The 17,056-nt window shown below is 39.7% G+C and overlaps 1 protein-coding gene across 6 annotated transcripts in view; it reads right to left on the reverse strand.

The window, feature by feature from the left end:
* The window catches only part of RAPGEF2 (Rap guanine nucleotide exchange factor 2), a 146,000-nt gene that overhangs the window by 64,156 nt on the left and 64,788 nt on the right, over positions 1 to 17,056 (reverse strand). For all 6 annotated transcript variants that reach the window (XM_065736226.1, XM_065736225.1, XM_065736227.1 and 3 more), the window contains exons 5-6: positions 9,637 to 9,712; positions 7,863 to 8,030 (exon numbers count right to left, since the gene is read on the reverse strand). In XM_065736226.1, the coding sequence (XP_065592298.1) occupies positions 7,863 to 8,030; positions 9,637 to 9,712 (244 nt within the window). The remainder of the gene's footprint in view (positions 1 to 7,862; positions 8,031 to 9,636; positions 9,713 to 17,056) is intronic.

A 17,056-nucleotide genomic window follows, 5' to 3' on the forward strand; every position in this document is an offset into this window, starting at 1 on the left:
TGTGGATATAAAATACAATCAGGCGCATCTACCAAATTGGGTTTGTCTAATTTGATTCTGCACTGTTTTGTGCTGGAAGATTGTCTGAAGACACCAGCATGCTTAGTATTAGGATCATCTTTCGTGTCCCATGGATCATTTGCAGAGTTTAAAAACCAGTTAGCCGCACGCCTTTATATACAAGCTACAACACTCGAGAGAGGAATGAGCCACTGGTGAGGAGTATTATGGAGTGAAGTGAAAAGGCAAGGTAAAATATGTAAGTTTTAGCACGTGAATATGCACACAAGCATACAGAAATGAAACAAAATAGCACAGGAGCACTGCCTGTGCAGTTTTTATGCCACGCATATCAATAATACATGCAACACTGCCAGATGTTCCAGGTGTGTATGCAAACTTTACTGTCTTCGACCTGCTAGATAATTAAGGCTAACTGCTAAAGAATAAATTCCCAAAACTCATTACTAGTGCGCAACATAACACACTAACTAGACCTTACGTAAAAGAACAGGTTGGTTTTTTTTCCCCATTATACCAAATATCCTTCCATCACAGATGTGTAAATTCCAAGAAATTAATTGAAAGAAAAAATGTTCTTAAGGTTGTTCTAGAAAGACTTAGTTCCTCGGTGACCTGAGTCTGGTTAAAGGAGCACACTACTGGAATGGTAAGGAAAAGGAGAGAATTTACGCACAAACCTTGCAGCAAATTCAAGGCAACTACTCTGTTTTACTTAACAGTTAGCTCCCCAAAACTGGGCTGCCATGTAAGGTAAAGTACAAGCAAGGACAGCTGTGCTTCAACTTGCCAAGACATGGCACCGATATAAACATCTACCGAACAAAGTAGTTGCTCAGGGTATTTAAGCTGCATTTATAGGTTTAAAATTCACTTAAAATGATCATTTTAAACTATCCGAGTCCAAAAGTACCTTTAAAAGTTCTCAGGAAAAGAACCTTTAACAGATAGACTGATGCCAAGGGATAGTAATTTTATCTTTAAGTCACAATATGTCAAGCACAGCTCACATGACAGCGGCTCAGATGCTTGGGAAAATGAGCTGGCAGCTTTCTTTCATGCTTTAGTGGGCTAATATCATCACTTCTGATGTCCATCTCTGCAGAAATGCCAATATCCTAAGCTTAACAGATTACAATCAATATCTAGGTCCCATTTTCCTATATGCACTTGACACACAATCATTATCCTAAAAAAATTTAAGCTAATTAAGATTACGTATTTAAGAAATATTTAAAAAATATGTAGGGTTTTTGTTTTCTATTTAAATCTTCCTCAACTCCAATCATGTTTAGGTAGTGGAAATTCCATATATGTAATTACTTACATTATGCAGTGATCAGCTTAGGAAAGAGGTATGAAAAGATTATTTTTCTGCTACATGAATAACATTCCATCTTAATGACCAACATCACAGTTACTTTTTAGTCCTATACCCAACATCTCAGAAAAGCAGTATCATGCATGACATTAAAAAATAACCCCACAATTCAGGAACAAGTGAAAAATCTCCTGCTACACTGGAAAATCCTTGCTGTTATTAACCAGTACCACGTGTGTGTTCATAAACTATTGCCAGCCTCTACAATCCATAAACAAGACCCACTGTCAGTAATGCATCTGAACAATGGAACTGTCAAGTAAGATTACTGACACCCCAGTTGCATAAAATACTACATCATAACTTGAAGTATGTTGCACTTTGAATTTCCAAATCCAATCACAACTACAAATCCAGTTACATCAGTGTAAGCCCTTCTAAAAGGGAATGAAAGAACAGTAAATCCCAATGGATACATGAGCTCTTCAGCAGGGATGATGTAATACACAAAAATAGACATCCTTTGACAGAAGCTGCTAGTTGAGTAAATAACGCACTGCACGTCGTTAATTTTGCATTAGTTGGCCAGTAGATATTGCCAAAAGGAGAAAGATCTAACAATTTTGGTTTGATGTGGGTCCTACACAAAACAAAAACGGTGCCACTCATTTATCGACAGATTCCTTACAGAATAAATGAAGGAAGGAAGCCGTGTGGTTACGAGTTGCATTTTGCCACATAAGGACAGGAAATACACAGTGTCATTACAGCACTCTGTGGATATGGAATACAATGTACTACCAAGAACACACTGTAGTAAGGCATATCACAGTAAGTTACAGTGAGATGGTTGAGTTGTATTAAGTATTTCATGATCATTTGGAAGAGTCCATGAAAAGAATCCAAAATGTGTATCTAACAACATAAACTTAAGTACACGTGCAAAGAAGTAATTTCAACACGCTGTTTTTAACGTTAACTCTTGCCCAAAATCACGTTAGGCATTTGTCACTGATGTCATCAATGTCATTGATGATGATATTAGAAGAGCACTGATCCCTGGGGAAGACCATTTGTCACCAACATCCACCCAGACACTGAGCCATTGATCATCGCTCTCTGGACTTGATCCTTCATCCACTGAGCAGTCCCTCATCAAATCCACATCTTTCCAGTATGGAGAGAAGGATGTTGTGGGTTATCACATCAAAGACCTTACTGAAGTCAAAATAGATGACATGAGTGGCTCTTCCCTTGTGCACTGACGCAGCTACACCATCATAAAAGGCCACTAGGTAGACCAAGCAGGATTTGCCCTTGGTGAAGCCATGCTGGTTCTCCCACTTCAGCTCCCGGCCTTCCATGCACCTTATAAGCACAGCTTCCAGGAGAACCTGCTCCATAATCTTTCCCAGCACAGAGGTAAGACTAACAGGTCGGTAGTTCCCCGGGTCATCCAAACATTTGAAATACATCTCAATTACAAGAGGAGTTTGGGACGGGGAAGCAAGTTTACTATAATTCTTCCATTTCTCCTGACTTTCAAAATGAGCAAGTTCTAAATGCTTAAGGAAGTCGAAAAAGCCACCTTATTTTCACATATTCTTATCAGGAGAGCCATGACTACAGATGAGACTCCATCAGATCAGACACTGTCATATCCAGCCCTCCCCATTCAAATTTTCAGTCACTCCATTCAACAAGATCCCCAAGGACAATACCTGTCTGCCCATAATGCTATCAGCAGGATGAGTGGCTCCATAGCACACAGCATATGAGGATGAATTTATTATTTTGGTTAATAACACAAAAATAATTGCAACCTGAGGGAAAAGTAGAGGTTATCATTGGGCTCACAACCACTGCACTTTTCCTTCCAGCACGCATGGGATAAGCAAGCTGCCTCCTGGTGAACCTCAAGCTGATAGGATAAGAAAGCCTCCTGAAGGCAGCAGGAATCGAGCTGGGCCTGGTTGAGGATGCACCTGAAGGAATTTTCATGAAGATGTTAAATAATCCAAACCTTCTCAGATTTGCGTGGAAAGGAAAAACCACATGCACAGGTCTGGTCCAGGGCTGGTGCTGCAGCATTTTACCTATGGGAATACCTATGTTTCTTTAAAAGTTCCTCAGACAGCTTTGATACTTGACCTGCACCAACGTAAAGGCCTCGAGAAAAGCACACAGCCCAGTTCACATCTGAAAAAGCACAGCAGAGACATTATCCCAAACTAGGTTGTTACACATCACTATTCTTAACCTCTGTGCCACTAAGTAACAGCATCTCATCTAGGACAAAGTCCTTTCCTTCACAAACTTAATGCAAACTAATGATGTCCTGCATTAGATCTATAGCCTCCAGCTCAGCTGCACTCAGATGGGGCAGAGACAATCCTTTATAGAGTAGTCACCACTGGTGACAGGACATTGCAAGAGATGTCTACCTTGCTTTAAATTAACCCTGAAAGTGACTTCTATTCTGAAGTTTCAAAACAAACAAAAAGAAAAGTCAGCATAAAGCAGAAAAACTCAGTAGTTTCTTAGGACATAGAGCCCATATTCTTCTCAGTCAAGTCGCACACAACAAAGGCTAATAACCAGAAGTCAAACCATGTTCAGGACAGGTGCATGCAAAAGACAATTTATGTTTAAACTTAAAATCCTATTTCTATTACTAAGTTGGGAGGTGTTAAACCAGTTACAGGAAGTTTTAGACGCTGCAAGAACAAGCAAAAATTGTTTTCTATTGAAAGTTAACAAAACATTATGAAGTACTCAGAACTCATATCATAATTTGAGGACCCCATTACCACTCTCTGCCATAACATTTTATTACCATACGTAACTCAGGATTCACAACCCCCCTACAAAATCATCGAGCGCTGTGCTCCAGATAAAGAACGGGCTTCCTGCAAAGAAAGGGAGCACGCTTACTGAAGAAAGAATTTCAGCACACAAGTCCATTGCATCTGACAGTGGAACGGTATTGCAATCTGAACCCTTTAAAAAGTTTTTTAAAACCAGTTCATTGAGCAACGTGGCATGGACAAAGCTTTTGAAATAAATACCTTCCCTGATAGAATATCGGAAAATTGATCGAAGCAATAATTGAAGGAAGGGAAGAATTCTGAGGAAAATAATTTTGCTTTCAGCTTTACCACGACATTTCTCACATATAACAGTGGAGACACTGAACAGATTAACAAGACTCACTCTTATCAAATGCTGGATTTGGTGGATGCTTATTATTTGCTTATTTTGACAATGGCAAACGCAACTCGGCTGCCAAAGACAGCACTCAGACTTTCAAACTACTTAGTCTGTGATTAAGATCTGACATCAGCCAAAACCTCTTTATTTTTGGTGTCATTCCATGATACTTGACTCACTTGGGCAAACCTTCTTTCCTGACGTAGCAAGCCCAATCCTTCAGCCTTTCAAATCTCAGACCTTACAAAGTCCAACAGCTTTTTACTAAATCAGCCCACATCACAAGGAGAGATGAGGTGCAAAGGGCACTCTTTACAAGCGATTATCTTCGCTCCTCATCTTGTCATGCTCCATTTCACTGTTCCACGGACAATGGTAGAAAACTACAAGGGTCCTTAGTTTTGGAATGAAGAATCAAAAGATTCAGTCCCCTATGTCACAGAAAAGATGCACGAGTAAAATCTCTGACAATAACTGAATATTTTACTTTTCCCCCTTTGATTTATCCATCTGTTTTCTCTAAATCACAGGATGTGAAAGCAATGAAGAAAGGTTAATCAGGCTGGGCAAGAGTCATCAAACTCCACATTCACATTAGTATTTTGAACGTTATAGTGGGACTGTTCAAGTGTCAGAGCAAAGGCTAGGAGGCACTTTCAGTCAGAACATTGCATCAGCATTATCACATCACACTGCAAACTCACAAGTACATCGTTAGTGGACCATACACAGTAAGTTACAATACCTGAGGTTTAGTGCATTCCTGTGAGCCAAAATGAAATGAATGCCATATAGGAGGAAAGGAAAAGATGAACATTATCAGACATGCCATAGTACATTCCACAACTATGAAGATAATGTTAAAATTATGCTAATGAGGGACCGCTCTCCCCTGCATTTTGGCTTCGTGTGCAGAAAGTCATGCCACAACTAAGAGCACTGCTTTTAAGTTCTTGAAAAGCACAGCCATGCATTTAAGATAGCTTCACATTTCCCTCCACATTTTCATAAAACTTTTCTCAGAAAATTCAGTTTGGACTTTCTGAAGAAAAGCATTAGAAATACAGTATTAATGATTTATCAACTGAAATTCATACTACATGGTAAAAATTTGGATTAAGACAAAAAAAAGCAAATTACACATTTAGTAATGATTTTGAGGATGCTATCAAAGCAGCTGTTATTTTAAATCACATGCACCTAACATCTAAACAAGAATCTATCCACAACAAAGAACAAATTCCAAACCACATCCATTGTATTCATTCATTTTCAACGCCTTTAACATTATTTACTGCAGTATCTGTACATCCACTTGTACTTATATTAAATGCTGCTCACCGTTCATTCCTAAGTGGAACCAAAGATGAGACCCTGACAAACATTAACCAGTAACCCTTAAGGTGTGTGCTACAATATACTCTGAATTCCTGTGTTACTGCTGTTGTTTTCATCCATAATTTCTTGAAAAGAATCAACTGATGAAATTAAGACTAAAAAATATGAGCTCTGAGGATAGAAAAGAGGATGGGAGAAAAGAATGCAGCCTTTAAGACGTGTGGTTGAAGCAACAGAAAAGGTATTGGCAAGAGAAGGGAATGGGACAGCATGTATACAAGATCACCAAATACTGTAAAAACAGGAAGGGAGAGAGCTCCTCTACTATACTGTAAAACCCATCTGAGTTTTGTTTAACTCAGTATTTGCTTTGAGAGAAAAAATTGTCAGTCATTCACATTACATTTTAAAGCAACATTTGACTGCAATTATTGCAGATTTTACAGTTTATTTGGCAATCTCTTCCAACTCAATATGAAATCCCTCTTGCAAAGCATTTACGAACACAGGCACAAAATCATTTTGTTGTATGGTACACAATGGGCTTTTACTACCAAAGTTAAACTTAGAAAAACTCATTACGTATACCTAAAGTGAAATGTATAAAACAGGCACAGACCAACCAATGCAAATGGCATTGTGTATTATCTAAATATTATCACTAGTATTAGAGAAAAATCACACCAGAACGGTTTGCTAAGCTCAATGTGAACATCAGTATCAACAGAAAACAACTCTTTCTGTGCTCGAAATTCCTATGGAGTACTACTCTGCATTTTTATTTTTCAAGTGTAAAACCAGTTAACCATTTCATCTTCAAATCAACTGGCTCAATCCTATTAAATTTAGAGGCAATTAAAACTGCACTGAAAATCAAACAAACAAAAAAACCCAAACAGTTGGTATAAAAAGTAATTATTCAACTCATGAGGAAAAGCCTCTATAATTAACTGGAGATATCATCAAACATGTACACACTTAGAGACAACACACTCAATATACAGGGAACGGCCAAAGAACTCAAAGGAAAAAATGGAAGAAGCCTACAAGTCTGCACGGGACCAAAGGTGGTATTTTAAAAGCTAAAGCTCTAATCCTGTACATCTATACACACATGGCTCACATGCAGAACTCAGCCAAACGAACTCACCAAGGCTGAATTATGTACAGTTATTTGCACCCACATCTTTATGGTTTCTGCAGGTCTGGGGACTTGAGCAACCAAATACGAGCCAAAGACAAACGCCTTTTCCAGTATTTTGTTTACAGTTCAAACCAATGCAAACGTTAACCTCAGGGAGCTTTCCCCAGTTTAAAAGACAAAAAAAAACTTTCGTAAAATACAATTAATATTTTGATTCCAAGAGAAAGTCCATGAGTTTTCAACATACATGAATGAGAAGAAATCAAGTAAAATGACCAAGTGATCTACTTAATGAGGGGCAAGAATACATCTCCCACTGAAACCCCTGTACATGAAGGGCTCCTGATATGGGTAAAGGTTAATTTGACAACTAAACTCTGGATTCCGAGAAAAAAAAAAACAACAAGAGAATTAAGCCAAGAATCCAGCCTGCTGCAATGCAGTACAGCCTTCTGATCTCCAACAACAGTTACATACATGAAGGTGTGCTTCACCAAGTTACCAATAGCATCGGACGCTAACCCTCTTGAACTGTAATCTCATCTCAAATGGAAATTAGAACAGGTTTTTTTCCACAGCTTCAAGCAGTAATGACTCCAACATTAAGAAACAGTGGGTGACATCCACAGTCAGAAGCCATGCTTTCAACTACGAACTAAAAGGGAAGTTGCACACACACTCAACCTACTGATGGAAGCAAATTCACAGTATTTTACGGGGAAACTCCTCCCCTGCTTTGTAAAGATATCAAAATGTTGAAACATGCTGGTTTCTATATTCAGTAGTTTTTCTGTTCATGTTGCTGTGAAACAAACACAGATAACTTACCGTATGGTAGCCTCTAGGTAGAGGTGGCTTCCCCACAGGGTAAGGATCCACAGTATCAATAATGGTTTGTCGCTCCCCTTTTTGGTTAATTTTCCTAAACCTCCTTCGAGATTGCCTGTGAGAAGCTTGACGCTGAAAGTATTCTTCATTTTCATCCATATAATCAACCTACAACAGATTCAAGGAAGCAGAATTTCCTGTAAGAAATACAAATGCTTTTGGCTGTTAGAAAGACAACTAATCCTGCTTCAAAAACAGCAGTTAACTGTGAATTTTCTGTGTTTTCAGCACTACAAAGAGTGAAGCCACTGCAAAAAAAAAAAATAACAAAAAATCAAATGCACAGAGAAATAATAAAAAAGCAAGTATAGTGATGAATAGAAGTACTGAACAGCAGTTTTGAAAGAAGTATTGATGTCTCCATCCCCTCTCAATTCTTTTTCTTGCGCAGAAACAAATTCTTAACTGTTCAAACATAACAAAAAACAAAACTCGCATAGGCAAGTACTTGGTAGTTTTCCTCCTGACTTCTAATTATCACTGCAGATCTTTCCTAACCAACCTATGGCAAAAGCTTTCCATTAAACAGCACTGCTTTTTATTATTTACTTCCATATTTTGAAGAGCATAAGAACACATTTTCTAACAGACTGAATTAATACAAAAACAAATTTGAAATAATAGTGGGGAGAATAAAGATACCTATTAGGAACATCGTAATATGAAGCTAGCGTAAGGCTTCTCAGGTTCAGACCTTTCAAAGTCTAAGTCCTAAATTAATAAACAACAGCACACTGCAAAGAAAAATATTTCAACTAAGAATTCTGGCTTTCCTGAAATAACATTGTTTTTAAGAAGAGTCAACCTCCCTTCTGTGCTCACCCTACCAACATCACCCCATGCTAACGAGGCGACAAGAGAAAGTTTTTCATTGCTGGCCATGAATGGGGATTCAGTTATTCCAGTCTTCAACTGAGGCCCACCTGCCAGGGATAAAGGATCACCAGGCACCTAGCAAAGCTCCTCCGTATTTTTCAATGAGAAAAATAAATACCTGACAAATACTCCCAAGAATTAACAGCAAATCTGTCAGAAGAGTCATGTAATAGCCAGCTCATGTCATGGGGCTGGCACAGGGCAAAAGCAGTGGGCTGCTGCAGAGGAGCTGCTTCTAAATAAGGGAGTATTAGAGAGAGCTTTAGGGCTAAGGAAAAAGCAACGGGCATTACTCACACGTGCCCTTCTGTACTTCCCTCTCAGTGACAACTAAAAACTTGTGTGACTGTGAGCCCTCAGAACTGACACTGTTCTGCCCCTAGACTACAGGAGACACCACTGACAGAACAACTGGCACGTAGAAAAGCTGGGAGCACTTCAACTCTTTCAAACAGATTCTTAAAACTTGATAGCTGGAAGTGCATTTCGTTTAATCAAGCAATTACTTAAACAAGCCTGAGATTAATACTTTAAAGTCCTTATGCTTGAAGTAAAGTAGCTTTTAAAGGCACTTATCTATTCTACTATTCTGCTAACTTAAGCAAAATTCCTAAGGTTACAAGGAAGCTGCAAGAGTATAAAAAGATGCGTCTCACTTCAGTGTGGTATGCAAGAAAAGGCAAGAAAGCTACGCATGACATCTTGGATTTATGAAAGCTCGTGTGCAAACAGATCTCAGCACGTTTTATTGAAAACTGAAGCTTTTATCAAGGCTGCTCCGGACAATAACGTTCTATTCTGAAAAAAATGTAAAGAAATAGAATGAAAATATTCTTACCACAATCATTTCAGATGGCTCCAAAACAATGCATTCACAGCCACGCCTGAAGCTTCCTGCAGAACGCTTGCCAAAACTGAAGAACAAAAATACCTCCATCAGGACAAAAAGTCAGATCCATACCAAAATCTGTAATCATGTCTGCATCCTACCCAGATATTATGAAGTATAGAAAAATATATACGTACCTCCTCACGACCTAAGTTTCATGCATCCTCCTACACATAGCCACTACCCAGGGACACTGGGAGCAGTGTACTTTTGATTTACATAGTTTACTGAGAGTAACCGCTAAATAATTCCATTAGCACTAAAACAAACGTCAATCAAGCACAGGGTACTTAAGATGCATGGCTGATTCTGAACTACATTAGAGTTTGATCTAGTATCTTCTTCTGGCATTACAGTATTAAGTTACTTAAACCATCTGCATTTCCATAAAGAAAGCTAACTAGCATGTAAATGAAAGAGTAAAAAGACTGATCGGCTTGCATTAGCTTTTTCTGTTTGGGTTTGGTTTTTAACTCAAAATAAATTAATCAAGTACTCTGAACGTAAGACTATTCCCAAACTGAAGAGATGAGGGCAAAAGCTTGTTCTGCCTTCCATTACATATTCCCACATTAGCGCAGCAATTAAGAGGGATAATATTTTTGCTTCCTATAGGATAAAAAAGCTATTTTAGTTTCTATTTCTGAAGTGTTTGCCTGTATTAAATAAGTGTGTTTCTGCAGGCTCAAGTGCAGTGAATCAGGGAAATACAGCAGCAGAGGTGCAGCACAGAGACCCAGTACATAATTCAGTGAAATACAATACAAGCCCTCCTATGATAAGATGCAGTCAAGGTGGGAATTAAAAAAAAAAAAAGGGCTGAAGATTGTTTCTGAGGTGTGTGCTGCCCCCTACCCTTCACCATCTGGATAGATCCTATTTAGGGTTGCCAGGTCAATGCCAGACCCTTCCTTGTGAGACAGGACAGTGGGAGACGTGGTAACTCTGGACTCACTGTGCAGCCAGTTCTCACAAGCCTGCTCTAAAATTCATCTCCCATGAACCGATGTAATCATTTGGCTTTTCTGTTTCTTGAGCTTGACGCTGCAGCAAGCACGGGAAGCCTTTGCTTGACCTTATCCCTGTGCACCCAAACTATTTGCAAGGCACTGAGCTTTCCAATGTTTCTCAGGCTTTTCAATAGACATCTTTGTTTCCTCATATTTTCTCATATCCAACATGGGAAAGAATACAGATACATGCGTGCGTACACACTTTTTTTCCACGCAAAAAAATAAACCAGAACACAAAAATAAGAGACACAGGAAAACGAACTGAAGAACTTAAGAGCGGCCTTCTGAAGGAAGCTTCACACAAACAAACCAGACTGAAAAAAAAGAGTGTAAAACCTGAATTTTAAGCAATTACTTAACACGTAGGCACAATGACACATGCAGAGTCAGGGAAAAGTAACTCGTTAAAAATATTTCAAACTTCAGAAGCTCATATACCATTCTGAACAGCGTGTCCAGCCTGTTTACATCCGCTCCCCTGTCCTGTCTGGCGATTAGTGGAAATGAACAATTTAACTTGCTACCCCAAAGGCTAATCTCTTAACAACAGCACGTTTATAGCTCCAAAAGAAGGCAGTCACATATTGAAAAGAAATGCCAGCTGTGCTTATTCATCAAAAAAATAATCGTGTTTAATGGTACACGGGACTTCTACAATAGAAAAAAATGTCCAGAATAACTAAGCCTCTTGAATGGAAACATGCAATAAAGAAGTCTATCAACTAAATGCATGTTTTCCTAGAGGCAAACACATGCTTCCTCCTTCAGTCCAGCAACGAACCAACAGGTTTCCTGAATTTTACAGAATTTCAGCTCTTAACGGTACAAGAAAATGAAGCCATATCTTGATTCATTAGACCGCCGAAGAAGTGACAAACTTATTTTCTCGGTCATTAACCTGATGTGAGGCACTGTTCTTCCTTAAAATCTCACTGGAGAGGGAGGGAAGGGCGAAGAGAGAGGAGATGGTAAATCAACTCGCCAACTGAAAAACACAACAGCGTAAAAATGGAGCTGAGGCAGTAATTGTTTTTTCCTCCTGAAAGTTTCCTCTTCCTATTGCTGCCTATAAGCATCAACTTCGAACTCTTAACGCTATGCTAACCACTGCTGCCACCTAAACATTCTGGGCTTTTGTAGAGATACAGTCAGCTTGTAACAACCAACATAGATTGATCAGCCATTGTAGGCCACAAGCCTTGGCAAGAGAAAGCGGGATCCTGAAGAAAGAATAAGAGACAAGAGTGTTTGGTACGACATGTACTGTACACACCTGGTTTGTTTGGAACAAGGCACTGATTACTTACAATGTTACTTAATTATGATTAAGCAATACAGCCGAGTTACATGAATACTAGTGGTGTAGCTATAGCTGAAAAGCTCAGCTGTGTGTATCAACAGTACATAGAAGATAGAGACGAGACGGAACAGAACACAGTAGAGGAAAATAGAAAAGGTTTCATGCTTGTGTCAAGCTGGAGACCTCATCTCTTCATTCCTACCACCATCAGGCTTGAGCAAGTGAAGCAGAAAAAAAAAACAGTGTTTCTGGATACACTCTTCCCAATAGTTTGTTTGGATTTTAACCATCAGCATAACGTAACAGGTAGCCAACACATTAAGACAAAAGAGATGCCCTGAGTAAATGCAAATAAAATTTCAGGTTTCTGCTCTCAGTAGCACACCAAGTCTTGCATCAAATAGCCACACTACAGTTGTTTTATCCCTACAACAGCACAACTTTTATCAGGGCACACATAATCCTTGAACAAAGACCACAAGTCACGCCAGGTTGTAAACAAAACAATCATTAAATACTGCACGTATGACAGTAAGTAAATCAAGGGCAGAACATGCAACGACATTTCAAGTGTTGCAGTTCTCCTCAGGCAACCACCAATCTGCTACTGAAAGTACATTATCAGTGAGGAGCCCACTGCTTTTACACACACAGCTACGACCAGCTCTGATTGTGGTGCAACATTCAGGGCAGAACCACACTCGATTAACTACATGTTGTTGTACAAATGTATGTTGGCACGTGGCTGAGGAACAACTGGAATCTTAGGGCGCTGCCAATCGCACTGTTTCAATTCAGAAGACTGACATTAAAAAAAAAAAACTTGCTGATTTTGATTTATCAGAGCTCAACACAAGAGCAAAAAGACCAAAAAAAAGGACACTTTTCTCTGCTCCAAATCCTCTGCTAAAGCTACTAGCCAGCAGGTAGAAGAAAACACCAAAGAAACTTGATCTAATTGAGCAAAAATAATTAAAATATCATTAAGAACCAGAAAGGATCAAACAACCAACACATGATAGTCTATTCACTGAGCTAAGCAAAAAATCCAAGCCATACAGCCTTCTATAAGATATCAGCAGAGAAATCATAGAATGGTTAGGGGTGGAAGAGACCTTCAGGATCATCTAGTTCTAATCGCCCTGCTATAGGCACGGACACCTCCTTCTAGACCAGGTTGCTCACAACCCCATCCAGCCTGGCCTTGAATGCTTCCAGGAAGGGGACATCCACTGCCTTGCTGGGCAAGTAGAGTCAAATAAGGTGATGGTTATTTGATTTCACCGAGGATCTTAAGATTAAACCACATTTTTATGTTTAAAATACAGTAGAGAACATTGCACCTTTTGCTTTTCATTTGGTTCTACCTCTCCTTCAGCGTTTCCTTCTCAAGTGCCTTGTTGCATAATGGTAAAATCATCTTTGCTTACCTCACCCTCATTAATTCCAGCTCCTAAAAATAATCCATTTGCACCTAAGTCCATGATGCACCTGAGAGAATCCCAGCTTTGCAACTATTTTCCCTGTCACAGTGATGTGCACGAGAATTACGCCAAAGCTAAGGCAGTTCAAAGCTATATTTGTGCTGGTGGCTGTCACTGGGAGGATGCAGAGGTTAATGGTAATGTAGACAGTCAAGAGGTTGATGGGTTAGGATATTGCTGCCCCACCTAAATTCCCTGAAGAACCTTGTCTTGCAGCAGTTCTTCCAACACATCTTTCTTGCTACCACATAAGTTCTGACTTGAGGCCTCCTGAGTGTTAAACCTCACAGATGCTCTCCTCAGTACCTGTCCTGGAGGCAATTTCGTTTCTGAAGTCCTTTTATATCGCAGTTCCTTTTATTTCCCATAAAGCTACTGGATGCATGATGTGAATATAAATCCACAGTTTAGAAAAAGCCCTTAAAGACATACCAAAGTATATTACTTGCAGGAATACACTTTATATTAACTCTCAGTATAGCAATTTTGAAATCAGATGGTAAGATATATATATTCCTTCTAAGCAACACTCCCTAATTATAACACTGCCCAAAACAATTGGCAAAATAAGTCTAATTTTCTGCTTGACTATTGAAAAGCATCACCTCCAAATGAATGCATTGCTACAAACATTTTTGCTCACTATATACATTAAAAGCAGGTACTCTAATCCATTTCTAATCCAGAAATCATTTACAACTTTGTTTCCATTGTCATGAATTCTAAAACTGAGCTCACACTGATTGCAAAGGATAGATTCCTTCTTCGTAAGTATACTTTACTAAGTATGTATCTCAACTATTTATATTCCCTGCTTTGGCAGGGGGGTTGGACTAGGTGATCTCCAGAGGTCCCTTCCAACCCCTACAACTCTTTGATTCTGTGATATTTAGAACATAGACACCTATACAAGAGACTGATGTAATGCAGCTTACAAAGTGCTGGTTAATAGAAGAAACCTCTTAAGTGAAAGCTAAGGGTTTCCACGTTTCCCAAGTTTACATATTCAATTTTCATTAAAATAAGTCTTTATGATCACCAAACTACTATGAATGCAAATACGCCAGTGACTGAAAGCAAAGTGAGAATAATCTGAGGTTACCCTTCATAGCTATTATATTTAGTAATTTAAAAGAGTAAAAATCAGAAGTACCTTCAAGTAAAGCGTCCGATGCTAAGCACATCACGTTCCCAAGCAGTTGGTCAGCACTGCCCCTTCACCCCACACCTCAAAGTTCGTGATTTCACATCAGCCCAACTCCCACATTATTTCTTGGCACCGGCATGTAAACACAAAACAAAACCCAAGGAAGCTCCACTGACCATGCATACCAAGAGACACTCTTACATGCCCTTTTCCCTTCCTTCTGAACATCAAAGCTTGCTCACAGAAAGAACAATTTCTCTAACGACAGCTGGTTTTGAACAAGAACATACAAAACTGTATTTTTCCCCTTTTTACTGAAGCTTGATTTTTTGTGACGTTTACCACCTTGTATCAGCTTAAAGTAATTAATTCATGTACAAACTACAAGGGGTAGCGAGATGACATTTAAGTCTCACAGAGAACACCCCCACAAAGCACGGGCAGTTGCATGCATCTGTAAATGCAATACTCAAAGCCAAGCTGCTGCTTTAGAATACACTGTAATTAATTGGCATTTGCTCTAATCCATTTAGACATTTTCCAGCACAATGAAAGACACAGCCAGCATTTCCTTGTTATTAGAGTTCAAAGTTTCTGTGGTACGTTTATGCAAGCAAATAAGTGCCACAGAAATCGTTTGGCTTTTATTTATTTACCTAGATGTGCAAGATATTAGAAGCATAGTCAACTTCTGCCAAAACTTTAGCAATCAGACATTCAAACACTTCATTTCTTCTGAAGTTTTCATATGCAGCGCACAAGAAAAGCCTATGGTGTCAGACCACTGCTTTGCAATGTTTACCAGAGCAGGATATCTCAGCGAGGAGATTAAAATAAATGCCTTCCCTCCCCCACCCTCCCTGAAACTAATCCTTCTCTCTTCCAGACTGCACCTGAATAAATCTGTACACGTAGGTCCAGTTTCCCAAGCTTTTAACATCAGCGTTGTAAAAACGCATCTCTAGGTGTATCAAGTCAGAACTTCCCAACTATTTTTGATATGCTCATTTGACATGGAGATCGAGGAGAACCACAGAAAACTAGACAAATGAAAGACACGAGGATCATCATGTCAAGTATCTTTAGGATGCGAGCTACACAGAAAAAAAACAACGGGGACTCCATTTTCTATCTGTCACTTAGGGAGACAGTAAGGGACACGGTCAAGTTCTCCCACTTCTTTTCCCCTCCCTTCCCCCCAAACACCACTTCTAGCTTTGATATGTCCAGACTAGAAAAGCAAATAAAAACAACGAGTCCTCTTTCAACACCTTATTCCAATCCTGGTTTAGCCTTGTTTCCTATCGACATGCTGGATGAGGTGAAACTCAGATCACTCCTCCAGCCAAAGTCTCCCTTGACTGGGATGAAGGGCAAAGAAGATGTCACTACTTGGCAGGGCACGTACACACACCAGCCATCCCTAGGGAAACGCTTAAGTGTGCTGAAGAAAACTAAATTTGGCGTGGCCAGCTTCTGACCCCTTGGATAAAAGGCAGAGCCCTTCATGCATGCAGAGCTGCTCTAATGCGAGCAGCGCCTCGCTGGGGAGGACACATGGGGGGGGGGGGGGGGAAGGTAGCAGCAGGCTTCCCGAGTTAAAGCTGCACATTGGAAACTACAAAAGCATGGATTTGTCCACTGAAAGTCAGAGGGCTGTTATCACAGAATTTGAACTGTACAATATAGGCTGACTTCTGATTCTCACGACAATTAACGCTCATCAGAAAAAGCAAGTACGCAAGCAAAGCCCCCAGCTGCTCTCCCTCGTGTTAAGTATGACTTTAAATTAAAATGTGATAATCATCTGCATATCAAAATAATAAAAAGATTTTTAACCTCTTAAATTCTCACATTATATTCACGACTTTTTTCAGCGAGGGCAGTCTGCTCCCTTAAAGAATCGCTTTCCAGGTGAAAGGAAAATTGAGATGCTGGCAACTGGAATGAGTTGAAAAGGCATTTGCAGACCTGTCAGTCCTCTGAAACACTGGAGACATGAGCTCACTAAACACCACGGATAAGGATGATTAGACTTACCCAGTGCCATGTGATAGCTTAGGTGTTTGCACTCCCAGATACAACAGCTCCAGTATCAGGGTGTTGCTTGCTTGCAACACCACAGCTAAGTACATGCCACTTAGAGGGGGGGGATATGAGCTCAAAACAAACGATAAAAGCCTAAAGCCAACTCACTGCAGCCCCCTGCTTGACCTGCAACTGTCTGTGGGCTAATAAGAATGATGGCATCTGGGTTAGTGACCCTTCTGCAGCAGGAGGATGTCAAGAAGGGATGAACCCAGCAAGTCCTGCAGAGAACGCCCAACAGCAGCCAGGCTGCATGAAGGACATTAATATCACAAGGGCATATGCCTAGGGCATGCTAATGCTTTAACTAATTCCCGCTGAAACTGATCTGGACAGG

This window comes from Cyrtonyx montezumae, unplaced genomic scaffold (assembly GCF_038088225.1).
Source record: "Cyrtonyx montezumae isolate F1298 unplaced genomic scaffold, pur_monq_1.0 scaffold_2, whole genome shotgun sequence".
NCBI lineage: Eukaryota > Metazoa > Chordata > Aves > Galliformes > Odontophoridae > Cyrtonyx > Cyrtonyx montezumae.